Source organism: Lissotriton vulgaris, chromosome 1_1, assembly GCF_964263255.1.
Source record: "Lissotriton vulgaris chromosome 1_1, aLisVul1.2, whole genome shotgun sequence".
In the NCBI taxonomy this organism is placed as follows: Eukaryota; Metazoa; Chordata; class Amphibia; order Caudata; family Salamandridae; genus Lissotriton; species Lissotriton vulgaris.
The window spans coordinates 2,010,382,617-2,010,396,648 of NC_141685.1; the positions used below are offsets into that span (position 1 = coordinate 2,010,382,617).

General features: G+C 40.2%; 1 protein-coding gene across 30 annotated transcripts in view; it reads right to left on the bottom strand.

The window, feature by feature from the left end:
• PPFIBP1 (PPFIB scaffold protein 1) overlaps positions 1–14,032 on the bottom strand; it is a 1,004,279-nt gene that overhangs the window by 695,181 nt on the left and 295,066 nt on the right. For 17 of the 30 annotated variants that reach the window (XM_086920149.1, XM_086920163.1, XM_086920158.1 and 14 more), the window contains one exon: positions 10,086–10,194. In XM_086920149.1, coding sequence (XP_086776275.1) covers positions 10,086–10,194 — 109 coding nt within the window. Of the gene's footprint in view, positions 1–10,085; positions 10,195–11,210; positions 11,304–14,032 lie in introns of all 30 variants that reach the window. The other 13 variants (XM_086920090.1, XM_086920072.1, XM_086920083.1 and 10 more) reach the window with 1 other exon arrangement.

Here is a 14,032-nt window from a genome sequence, read left to right on the forward strand (position 1 = left end):
CTGTATATAGTTTTGGTAATGTTTTCTTTTTTGTGGTAAGTAGAATGTCTGTTCAATTTTACTTTCTGAAAAGCTTTAAGAGAGTTACAGTTAAATTAAAGGCAACTTGATCTTGGAAGATCTTTTTGCGTGTGTGTGTGTGTGTGTAGGTGTACCAAAGGATTTTTTATTTTCTTTCATATGGGTGTTGACTATCCCATGCCACAAGGTTGGAATGTAGTGTGTGTGTAATATATATATATATATTATATATACACACAAAAAAGAAGGAGAGAACTCTGGGTAGTTCTCAAGTTTAGGTGGAAAGCAGCTCCTGTTAGAGCACTCTCAACACCAGCGACACTCTAGATCTGCTCACCTCAAATGTCTGTCTGGAGTGATAAATGGCTTTTGTCATTTTACAGCTCGGCAAGGACAGCACTGTACTAGTCCTATGCTTAAAGACTTTGCTGTATAAATGGCAAAAGACTGTCATTTTCTATCTCGGCGTGGATAGCACTGTGCTAATCCTATGCTTAAAAACTTTGATAGAAAGACAGACATTTGAGGTGAGCAGATCTAGAGTGTCGCTGGTGTTGAGAGTGCTCTAACAGGAGCTGCTTTCCACCTAAACTTGAGAACTACCCAGAGTTCCCTCCTTTTTTGCATAATTTATGCGTCACTCTATGCCTGTTTTGATATATATATATATATATATATATATATATATATATATATATATATATATATATATATATCTATATCTATTTCAACCCTGCTAACTTCAGTACAGCCACAGCCTGCCAAATCAGCGGGTGCATCGTCAATAGTGGACCACCCAAGTCCAGTCCGTCGAATATCGCAAATTCCTCACACCGCAAAGCACCGCAAGGATTGACGACGCTATGTCCTGGCCACAAATATTTTTATTGGGGCAGCTGTTAAAGAAGCATTTCGCCTGACCAGTAGGCTTGTTCACCAATCGTTTACTGTTTGAAAAGCGGCCATTTCAGCCACGGTGTACATACATATTGTCACGTGATGGGACTACAGAAACAGTGCATTAGATGGCAGACTAGTAGATTGTGCTGAAACAACCTCCGTAAAATGACAATTACATTTTAATTTGCGACCTGATTACAGAGAGTATTTGTGACCTGGACATAGCGCCATCAATCCTTGCGGTGCTTTGCGGTGTGAGGAATTTGCGAGATGTGTATATATATATATATATATATATATATATATATATATATATATATATATATATATATATATATATATATATATATATATATATATATATATATATATATATATATATATGCACATCACAATTCAGGTCGATATGTTATGATGAAATGTTGTTCGTGTGACAGTGAGCTGCGTTTATGTTAGAGTTATATGGATGTTTTATGACATATGGTAGTGTGGTGCATGGCAACACCAATAATTCTGCTGTGATTTACCAACTTTTGAGCCCAGTTATGCAAATGATGGCGAGAGGGTTCTTCATAGTGTGCGATTTATTTGAGGACCATTTGTAAGTCGGATTGTAACAAAAGTGTATGGTAGGTGGTGTTGACGTGTTGACTATAGCATACTATTGGATGTCTAAACAAGCCCAAATATAGTGTATTAGAAGGGAGTTAAACGCACGCTTTACTGATTGCCTACAAGGTACTAATTCAGATGATGTATGGTGAATCTCGGGTTAAGTGGAATGTGCTTCTCTGAACTAGTGCTTTTGTCTATAAAAGTTTGATGTTTAAAAAAATCTCCTGGGGTGACCTGCTACTCTGTCCCATTCCTAGTTATCCTGTTGGTTCGGTACTGCTGTGTCAGACAGCGGATATTCGGCTGAATTCAGTGTCTCTCTACCTACTGGTGAGATTGACATCTGCATTGCGTGACAACCGTAGCCGCCGAACTCGAGCTGCGGTTGGAGCTGTGCCCTCGGTTCACTACTTTTGAACCAACACTTGACTGTGGGAGAAGGAATGGATACGGCTTCCTTCACCGTAATCTTAATCATCGGAGCGTGACACGTCACCAATAAGGGATCTGACACAGTTATACTGTGAGGTTCTGCTGAGGTCCACAAATAATTTAAGGTGGAAATAAGTACTTATACACAGCACTACCGAACCAAAAGGATAACTAGGAATTCAAGCAAGGAGGCAAGGAACTTTCTTTACGTCTCTTGAGGATCTGAGCACGCGCTACCGGTTTAAATATTACTCGCCCTGAAGAAACTCCTTGGTAGGGAGTGAAACACGTTGGCTGATTTTGTTGCAAATTGCACTGTGACTGCTTTTAAAAGAATGAACAATACCAAATAAAGAAACTTTTCATATTTTCAAAATTGACAGTTTTTCTTGGACTTCTTTCCTGTGCGCCCCCATACAAGCCTAACAAAACAAATAGCCTAAACTCACTGTCCGGCACATAGAGTTCTGATACCCAGGTTTCAGACCCCCCCCCCCCCCCACCAACAAAACCCGCCCCCCCCCCCACCCCCCCACCCCCCAACCACCTCCACCACTTACCACCAATGCCGTGTAGGCACCCCCAGCAACGAATGTGGCTACAATCCTGAGACACAAAAACCTTTCACCGTTGCAAGTCCACCTAAGGCAAAGCAACTCTCATCCACGACCTTACCACACTAGGTTGTGATGATAACTTATTCACAGAAGGGGTCCCCAGGGTACCACTTACCCTTTGTGAATTCATGCAAAAACGTTTAAAAACAGGCAGTGGTCCTACGGACCACTGCATTCTCTTAAAAAATGAAACAAACTTTTTTCAACAGCTGCATTAAAAAAAAATGTTGCTTTATTTATAGGGAAATACAGACATTGTGTTCTGCTGACCCCAACAGGTAACCATTCACATATTTTTAGGATTCCCAATGGGTCACAAATTGAGACCTGCCTCATGAATATTAATGAGGTAGGTCAATTGCAACCAAATGGGAATCGCAAAAGTGAAAAACACACTGGTGCTCATAGCTGCTTGCGATTTCATAATAGCAGATCCTAATAATTTGCTATTAGGAAATCACAAATGGAAGTCTATGTACATCTGGCCCTATACTTTCTGTGCCACTGCAGCAACCACTGAAGTGCCAATTTTCATTAAGGGTCTTTTCTTCATGTAACATGAACTTTGTCTCCCGCTTGTACAATGCCATAGAGAGGGAGGCCCTGCTGGTGGTGCCAATATAAGGGGATAAATGGTGCATGGAGTTGGGAATGCAGATGAGGAATAGAGCTATTGCTGTACACAAACTGGTGCCTTATCGCCCAACAGATTATATAAAATTATTTCTAAATATCACCACAGAACTTCCCATACCTCACTAAGCCTATCACTTGTGGCCTGATTGTAAATTCCAAAAGCAGATGATGTGGCATTGCTGAGGCAGACTTTTTTGCTTGGCTAAATAAATAAATTATCAATTTTGGGATGCAGTGTTGGGGACATTCCATCCAATGGTTGATACACAAATTCAGTTATACCTTTGGATAGCTCTGCCTGGGTGGGTCAGAGATATACTTTGAGGGAGCGGGTGAAGGGTGGGGAGACGGTCCGGAAAGCTACTGCAGTAGTCCTCTTGATGGCCAAGAAGAAAGGGGCTAGACACCAGGAATGTCCTGAGCCATAGGAGCTGGCTCAAAGAAATAAATTATTGTAATGAACAGTTGGAATACAGAGAAATCACTACTGCAGGCCTCAAGTCCCGAGGACATTTGGTGGCAACTACATCCATACCACCAATATTGCCTTGTGTGTTTGTGAAATTCATCTCCAGCCCAGAATATTCTTCTCCTATAGGATACTTAACGTAAAGCACCTATACACCATAATTCTGAATGTCAGGACAACTATACGGGATCTACAGGTAGCCCCGTTGGGTTGTAATGCACTGTGAAATTTCAATAAAACGAAACAAACAAAAAAGCGGTCATCCATGCAACGACACCCAATGGGCAGCAAAGCCAAGCAGCAAACGCTCATTCCCAGAAATTAACACAGAGTGGAACTACCAGTCCAAACAACACATGCAAGACATGCCTCACCACACCTATATAACCCCAAGAATTTAATTTGCAACTATGTTGGAGGGGAAGATGTGATCACTTTGGCCTCAAATGCTTTTAGCCATGGATCAGTTTAAGTGACGTGGAATAAGTGTGCATTTCAATTAAGCTCAGCATTCCAATGAAACAGAAAAAACATAATTATATGTAGGAAGCTGTGATTCAATCTGAGCAGATGCCAAATTAATGAGTAATTAAAGTTTGTTGGGAAACTGCTGAATGAAAAATGTAAGGCACCCATACAAGGAATTCACTAGAGTATAAATCGGTATAAGAAAACCCCATTTGACACTAGACCTTCAACCACCCCTCAAGAAGGCTACAGAAATTTGCCACAGTCGGATGGAAGGTACACTCATTTCCATCAGGTGTTCATATTGTTGGGGAAATTGATTCTCTCATGCAAGATAGAATACGCTTCCATAAGTAGAAGGGCAGAAGCTAGGTGAAGAATACTATTGCTATTTCAAAGACCAAAAACATTTACCTAGAGTAGAATCATGATACCACATTGCATGTTTATATTTGGGGCCAGTGAAATGAGGCTTGTCAAAAAATAGAGGTTTGGACTGCAACATGCCAAAAGTCACCAACAGATGAAATCCGAGTTGTTAAAATTCTTGTACAGACTGTGTGATTTCTGACCAGTGCACTCATTCGCATCTCATTTATACTATCAATTTAATATCATGACTAAGACTGATTCTTGGAAGAAAGCACTTCTAAAAACTGCACTTCTAAAGCTCACTTAAACATGTAGGGCCTTATTATGAGTTTGGCGGTCCTCCTGTCGGCATTCCATTACCAGGCTGTCAGGAGATCCGCCAATCCTTTCGAGTGCCCACCTGCCGGATTACAACTGTAATCCTTAGCAGTCGGGCAGTGCTGCGGCGGTCTGATGGCAGCGGCTGTATAAGGCTCAAAGGTGAACCTCAACTGCAAATGCCGCAGTGACAGTGCTTGCAGCACGTTCCTGCATGGTATGGTGTGGCAGGAACTGGGATGCAAGTCCAGGGGGGCACTTGAGAAAATAACAACCTAGGCAGTTAGTGAGTACTTGTCTGTTCAATAATAGAAGGGTAGGGGACCAATTGCAGGTGAAAGAGCACAGTAATCAATTGTCAAAACATTAAAAGGAATTTAGTTAAAACAATTCTTTTTATTTCACAGTCAATTAAAAACATATAAATTAACCAAAAATACAGATTCATAAAAGGCATAAACAAAGACAAATCAATTATTACAGAAAAAATATAAAATATAATTAATAAAGAAAAGAGTTATTTATTGACGCGGGTTACTGCGAACCAGCGCCTTCTTCAGGAGCAAACTCTATTACTTAATAGATTCGTCGCGGTATGTGTGAGACGGATTCTCTCACTGCTGAATAAATGTAGGCCGCAATGTTGATAAGAAAACGATTTCAATTTGATTGATCACTGGTATCCCCTCCAAGAAGATGTATTTCAACGTGTTAGCGTGTCTTGGTTATACGCGCGGTGCACGGAAGGAGGTTAAAAGACAAGGTTCTTTCCTTAAAGACGGAATTTATTCAGGTTCTAAATCCAGGTCGGCTATGGAACGTAGTATAAGGATATTTGTTCCAGAAGTCAGCAAACATGGAGATATGATCTAGTTCTCAGCATAACCTTGCTTTGCCTCAGAGTCAAGTGTACGATGTTCTTGCCGAATCAATCAGGTGAACATACTCACTGCTGAATGCAAAAATCAAAATGAATGTGCGCGGAGGCTCGCAGCTACACCCATGTCTCGATGGACGTCAGGGGCGGGGAAATATCCAGTCCAGGGGGGCACATCATGGTCACGATTGAGGCACCAGAGGCAAACAAGGTGTGGGTCTGTCACCGACATCTGCCAGTGACAGGTGCTGCAGAGCTAGAAGCCGGCCTTCCTAATTGACATCCTGCTACACCAGGAGAAAAATCTCAAAAACCTTTGAAAAGAAGTAGAAAACGATAAGTCAAAAATTGAGCTCTCTCTAGATTTGCACTGATTGGCATGGTAAGAAAAGAACTGACTTCAGCGTGCTAGTTTTGCGCCTATATAGGCACCGTGCACGTCACTTCCAGTATGGACGATCCAGGTGGAGCCAAACAATGCCACCTGCTAGCGTGCAGGGTTACTGCTCATGAATAATATCAGGATTCAAGAAATCTGCAGCTACAAGCCTATCAGATGTGTTCACCAATCGGCACTAGTTTGTAACAACTGGTCAGGAATGGAGTGAACAAACTCAACACTGCTTCATGATCGCCTATATGGTTTTCTAGGGTGTACAGTCACTTGCAATGGTCAGGTGGCAAGAGTCCCCATTGTACAGCATAAACTGATAGTGCCAAAATCAAAATGAAAACTGGATAGGCTTCCAGCCAACAGGTGTTTGTTGCTGATGTAGAAGATCAAAAGGTTGGGTAATCAACTCTCTATGCTTTTCCCTAACCATGGAATTTTAAAACAAGTTCTGAAATTAAAGCGGAGATCAGCTTAACAGCTAGGGATTTTTTAGTTGCCGAAATTAGCAACTTTTAAACAGGTCAGGGAAAATGGCTTGGGTTTGAGAGACTTTCTGATGTTGTGATCAACAAAGAAACGTTAGACCACCTTTTGCACTATTCTAAGACAAAGAACAATGTATTAACTTCCGCACTATACACCATTAAGTAAATTCAAAAGATCATTGAATGTCTCAGACTTGACGCTGCTCTAGAAAAATACAGCAGGTTAGGGCCATTTCAATAATGAGGTAGGGACCTAAGAATAATGTCACAACTATGTCAGAGTCCCACAGAGATAGGAGTGATCATCTATGTGTTTACCATATTCAAGGCTGATGATCTGTGCAAATGTATTCATGACTGGGCCAAACAGAATCACGAAAGCCTATCTTAAATAGAAGAACAACTCTGTAGGAAGGCTTTAGAATCAGGGCGAGTTCCCAAAACAAGAACTCTGGAACCATGCATGACTAGGCAAAAAAATAGCCTAAAGGATACCAGAAGTGGTAAAAGTACAATATGGAGGCTAACCTGTTGTTTATAAATAGATGAATTGCCAAGACATACTGCAGCAATGACACAATTAGACCTAAAGAGAGAAGGAAAAGTACTTTTGCTGGGCTTACAAAATAACAACAGACCACTCACTGCATAAGGCTATGAGAGGGCTTTTACCCCTAAACTGCAATATTTATTGACTTTGAGGCCAAGTTAAAAGACGTAGTAACCAGATACAGCATCACTTTCAAATTTAACTGTGGTTTACTCAATGAGGAGATAAATTAATTGTTATGCTAAAATGTGAAGAGTGAAGAAGAAAATGAGATATGATCAGAAACTAGGAAAGAACTCCGTCAACTAGAGTGGCAAACATCCATCATATAGGAGTAATATCAAAGATGAACTCCTTTTGTAAAGTTTGTGTTTCCTAGCATGGCCACGTAGGATGGTGCTTTTGGTTGACACTAGATCAATGGAGACATAGCAAATGCAGGTTTCAAACATAGTCCGAAGCCTATAGTCACTGGTAATCATCTAGGCTTCTTTCTGAAGCCAAGCTGGCACCACTGTCATTAAGCAGGAATGCATTCTTCTCTTTCTTCAATGATGCCTAGATATCGGACAGTAACTACCAAAAGACCAGCAGTGGTAGCATATTCTTCAGTGCCTGGTACCTGTGTGCTTCCGGGCGTTTCTATGCACTCCACTTCACACCTAGCCTACCTTTGTGTGCATCTGTTTTGTTTGTTGTTATTTTAGGTACTTAACTTCTTTGAAATTCTTGGTTAACATTTTAGTCCTTCTGTCTCAAGTCTTCAGACTTTCTGGTTCTTCTAAAACATCTAAAAGTGTTCCAATTCATGTAACAGACAAAAATTATTGCAAGGCTGCATACCAAGAAGTTGGTATTGTTTATGGGGCACTGGGGTACTGGATGAGGTCATATCAAGACCTGTGGTTCAATTACCTACTCAATTTCCCTAGGATCAGTTACTTTTGAGCTTTCCCATCATTTGAGCATCTATATACTCAAGCTCTTGGAAGACAAGGGGCTTGGCTGCTAGCCTCCACCTATCCAATGTTTGTGAAATATCGGAATAGATATTTTGCTTTAAATGATATAAAATTTTTACAATCAGTACACGATCACCACAAATATACTTAGAACTGTTGAAAATGCCTATCAGCTGGAAGCTGATATTTGCAAAATGTTTTATCAAGCTTTTCACAGGTAACAGTTCAGGTTGTGAACCTAGCCTGGACAGGATCAATAATCTCAATAGCCCTGTCCCCTACCTCACCAAGACTGCACAGCTTGTGGTATTTTTCCAATGATGGACGTTTAAAGTCATAATTCTGAGAGAGTGTTTTCTCTGCCCACTTTCCTCCCAAACATTTCTCTCCCAACACACTGAGCTGTAACAGGGAGCACAAATACTTTTTTGGTCTAGAAGACACGGAGGTCTACTCAAGACTTGAATGTCTTTCACCACAGTATTTGCTTTCTTCAACTATGTGATGCAAAATACCAACTCTATACTAGTGCACATGAAAGACAATTACTGTTAGGCAGCCACAGCAGATACCAGAATGAAATAATAAAAATAGCCACATTTTATCTTGCTGCCCATCTAACTGATTGAGCTTCGACCGTATTAGGACTCCCTGTTTCTGCATCATCAGAAAGTAGAAGAAAATATTTCCATTAATTCCGTTTTCAGCACAGAAACAAGTAGCCTTGACGTTGGTCTCCTCAAGGATCTATAATTATTACAATGAACCTTACCTTCAGACCAAGATAGCACTTAAGCCAAACTGCAATTAGTGCAGAATGTGCTGGCAAGGCTCACCTTGGATATTACGAAAAGGCAGTCTGTGTCCAAGGAACTACACGACCTGCACTAGCTCCCACTAAAAAAGCGTTTAATGTTTAAGGGACTTTACACTGAATTAAGGCTATGCTTCATTGGTGTGTCCTCGGGAGAAATCTCGGTTTGTCTCACAACTTGGTATCTATGCCCAGAGTTTAGAAGGAAAGATGGGAAGGCAGAGCTTTCTCGGTCACAACTGCAAGGCTCTGGAACTTGCTTCCTCATCATCTGACTTGTATTAAAGTGCACTCTTCCTTAAGGGAAGCCTTAAAGACCTGGCTCTTTCTCCTGTAGGGATAATTAGTTCGTCTTCCATCTCTGTCAACCAGCAGGACGGCCGAATGGCTCTCTGAGGCTACAGCGCTTTGAACCTATGAGCATTTGTTGCGCTTTATAAATTTTGCTCATATCACCTTCCAATAGCTAGCACCATTGAATTAGAGAAACTGCATAAATGCTGTAGAGGGCTTCTAGGTATATAATATCAATACACATCCCATCACAATTATAACTGTCAAGCATAAATGTATGAACTGCTCCTAGATAGCAGCCAGGCCAGAGGGCTCAGTGGACTATTGCATCCAACTCAGTGATTTGTGTTTCACCTCATGGTCACAGGTCCCAAACTTCGCAGGCCCACTCAAACTTACAGCCTTCAATATATCCTCAAGGTTCATAAAATGAGGAACACCAAGTTGGGGAACTATAACTATATTATTTCAGTGGTACAATTCTCTGCTGTGTGAACTTGAACTTTACAAATGCACAAGTTACGTTCTTTCCACCAATATGTAACAGAAGGAACAAAGATTCAGCTGGCCAGAATTTGGATGAAAACGAGATGCAAATATTTTCAAATTCAAGGATGGATTTGTTGCAACTTACTGCTGAAGGGCTTCTAACTATCTACTTATCAACAGTTACTTCCAAAGTCTGGACACCATTAATTTAGTTTTAATAGTAAAAAAGTACTCAAATGGTACAGGACCTACTTCACAGTGTGAATATGATTACCATTACCATCTGTTAACATGCAAACAAAATGACATGATCAACTCAAATAGTCATGGGAAAAAAGGGAAAAGAACTAGAAATTAATTGAAGTTTTCTACCTTTCTCGATTAGATCTCCCCCTTCAACTTTGCCAGTTATCCTTTCTTGTAGTCTCTTCACCTCCGCTTCTTTCAGCTCAAGTTGGTCTTTTAGTGAAGCAAGTTCATCCTATATGTAAATAAATGTTATGAAACACAATGTGGGAAAACAGAATTTAATTTAACAAAACAGAATTCGTGAGTAATAAACAAACATGCTGATTGGTGCCAAAAGAACTTTACCGTACCAATTACAAATACATTTTGGTCTACAAATGGCAAGAAAGATTCAAACATTTTTCAAGCAGGTATAGCATGCCGCAGAACCAAGGGAAAGGCCATTGCAAAGCATTCAGTAGTGCACACCTTCCATGCGACATCTTCTAGACGTCAAACTTAATGGCGGTGCAGCAATAATAAATGTTGGGTAGGTCATTAATCGATAATCTTTAAATAAGCAAGAAATAGTGTAACAGAAAAGAGGGTGGTAAACACGTCACAAAAATATTAAGTACCTGGTCAAATACCCTTACTTATATACAATCAAGGTGAAAGGTGTGAATCAATGTACTTATAAAGGTATTTTGTATGTTCCCTACTCACTATATCCCACTCTGATGCGAATTGCTCGAAATGTTTGAGATTAAAACATGGTTCTGCTGCTGTTTTAAGTACACAAATTACCAGGTCGCCTGGTTGCAGGGGGCACCCTTTACAGGTAGAATTTTAATAAAACTACATAGTAAAGTGACCTCTCCCAAAGTAAAAACAAAAATGCATTGCAGAGTTGGTAATTTTGTTTTAAAGGAGATGTTTATTGAGGTAAGCAAACATCATCGGGTACACATTTTGCGGAGGGATTAACTGGAACTGAATAAATTTTCATGCTTAAGTCATGCCAAGATGAATACTGGGATCAAGAACTTAAAAACAGGCATTTGTTTCTACAAACACAAAATTCCATATGCACAAAACCCAAGCAGACTTCCCATTCAGAATTTAAAACGTATGAACATGAATTCATGAGCAAAACATAAGCATATTTAGATGGTCACTGGACATGCACACCAACAGAAGAAACCACTAGTTGGCATCACGTAATGTCACAGTAACCAAAAGGCACGCGTTAGCCAAGCTCTACTACACCTTCAACGACTGTGATTTTTGTTCCATCCGCTGCTTCTCATACTGCATCTGACCAAGTTTGATTTTCATGCTAGAAAGTTTGGCCATTAGAGGCTGGTAACAGAGAAGGAAAAGGTGAAGAAAACTAAAGAGAAAAGAAATAAGACTAGAAACATAAGAAATGCAAAGAAGGTGTTCATAATCATACGGCAGACAGGCTTTTAATGGGGGGATAGGTATATGTTGCAGTTCGAGTTCAAGGACAAATATAAGGTCATCCTTTCTAATTATGTTACAAAAATTTTATTGGTGATATTTTTAAGGCTGTGTTCAGACTAGAATCCAGACAGTGGTATACCCTTCCCCATACTTTGAAATAACTACATGATGGCATCAATATTCTAAAATGTATATTATGTGATTCTTGTTTTATCGTAAAGTCTGCACACCTACCATATAGTGCTCCGATACTTCTAGAAATTAGGGTAGGATTAAAGTGACCAAATAAAATTAAACAACCCCATCTCTTGTTATATCTTTTTAGGTTGTCTGACAAATGACATATAATGTCTTCTCTCCAGAGCTGGAACAAAGTCTTGTAAATAAAAATGAGGAAAGATCCAGTAATTTACACCAAAGTATGAAAAACACATTAGGGATGAGTAAGTAGTGACTGATGTTTGTGAAATGTAATGCTACGGCTCAGAAGCAGCCGGGTGAGATGTCAGAGAAGAAAGAAACAATCCACACATTCCAAGGGGTTTAAAAATTACTGTAGTCAAATATTCAGAATCGGATGATTAATATCCCATTGTGCTAACAGTCTGCCTACGGAGCAGTGATGAAATGAAATGAAAAAAGCATTTATTATGCGTGTAGCTACCCGGGGGCATCCCACCGCTGATGGCAGTCAACCGAGAATACCACTGCACTGCTAAGGGAAGAGCGAAGTTTTTACCAATTTCCGAAAGGCCAAATAGCTAGACTCCTTCCGTAAGTGGAGGGGGAGAGTATTCCACAACTTGGCGGCATTATAGGAAAATAGACGACCCCCACTTCTGCCCTTATTAATCAAGGGGAAGACGGCAATGTGCAAATCGTCTAAGCGCAGATGTCTGGTCGCCTCGTAAGGCCAGACAATGGAACAGTTGATAGCTGGTCCGTTCCCTGCTAATGCAATGTGTACAATACACATGGCCTTAAAATGAACTCTCTCCTGGATGGGGAGCCAGTGAAGAGACTTCAGGGGAGGTTTTGCAGATTGACGGTTCGGGTTCCAGAAAGTATCCTCGCTGTGCAGTTTTGCACCGTTTGGAGTTTAGAGATTGTTCGTCGAGGGGCTCCTAGGTAAAAAGCATTCCCATAGTCTAGGTGGGAAAGAATAAATGCCTAGACCATAAGCCTTCTTGCCTGAAAGGGGAGAAGTGGGAGCACTTTGCGAAGCATCCTTAGGATGCCGTAGCAGGATGCCTTTTTCGAATTAACATGTTTTACGTTCAGTTATCAAACAAGGATGTGCCAAGAGTATTTTTGGAGGCTCCTCTGGTAGACATCTTATGCAGGAAAAAATGTGAATGCATGGCTCTGCTAAAGTAAGAGGCACAAAGAATAAAACGGTACATGAGTGAATCTCCTGCCCAGTACCAACAACTCGCACATGTAGATCTTTCGATCCAGCAGTTAGAAAAGCATGCCTTTATCTCCCTGCAACTATAACATGGTCTTGAGGAAGATCAAGAAATATGACCTTGGCCAGAGTGAGGAACAACTGAAATCAGGATGAATGAAATGATCAATATGGACATGCCAGTCTAATTGGAGATAAGGTCACGGCTGAGCCACTGCATTAATTTGGGAATAAATTAATTCGGGTTATGGCTTACATATCACATCTAAACAAACATTATGGCCCTCATGTACAAAGACTCCGGTTAAGGAATGGTAAAATGTGACATTTAATGATTCCCAACTTGCGATTCCTTAAAGGGAATGTACAAAAATGTATCCTGCAAAAGCACACCGACGTTTACTTATACACTCATTTTGTGAATCGAACTATGTACTAATATGTCGTTTCTCAAAATACAGAATCGTAGTTGGTCGCAATTTGACCTACTTCATTAATATGCACGAGGTAAGTCGTACATTGTGTCCCACTACGACTGGCTACACACACAGGCATGGTGGACTGTGATTGCTTTTAAATGAAGGATTGTTTTTAAATTTCTTTATTTTAAATTCAGGCATTTTCTTTAAAAGAAAACAGGATGAGTTTAAAAAAGTTTTTTTTTTTTAATGACTCACCTTTTTATGAGCAGGCAGTGGTCTCATGCCTGCTCATAAAAAACATTTTTGAGAATATTCACAAAGGAGAGGGTGACCCATGGGGAATCCTTTCCATTTGCAAATAATTTACCACTTCCATTGAGGAGGTTGTAAAATATTAATGTTTTGAGACCGGATTTCAGTCGCAAACCAGTATACATTTTAATTAATATGGAGAAAGTTTTAGTCGGAGTAAGTGGTTTGCTACAGATTTAACACTCTGAGAAAAGAGACTACAAAAAGAAAACTGGAGTGCGTCATATTCAAACCCTAAATTTTATTAGACAACTGTTACAGTGTGAGAGCCCCCAACTGTATTTAATATAGTGGTCTATGCAAACCAGCAACACTGGATAAAATCAGCAAATATTTAGAAATGCTTTGCTATGGTACTGTGGGACAAAAAAACAAGGAAATTAAGATTTGCACTGCATTGAACATTTCGCCACATTTTTACAAAAATGGCCCTTGTAGAGCCTTAGTGATGACCTTGAACTCTGAGACAACTTGTCTTACCA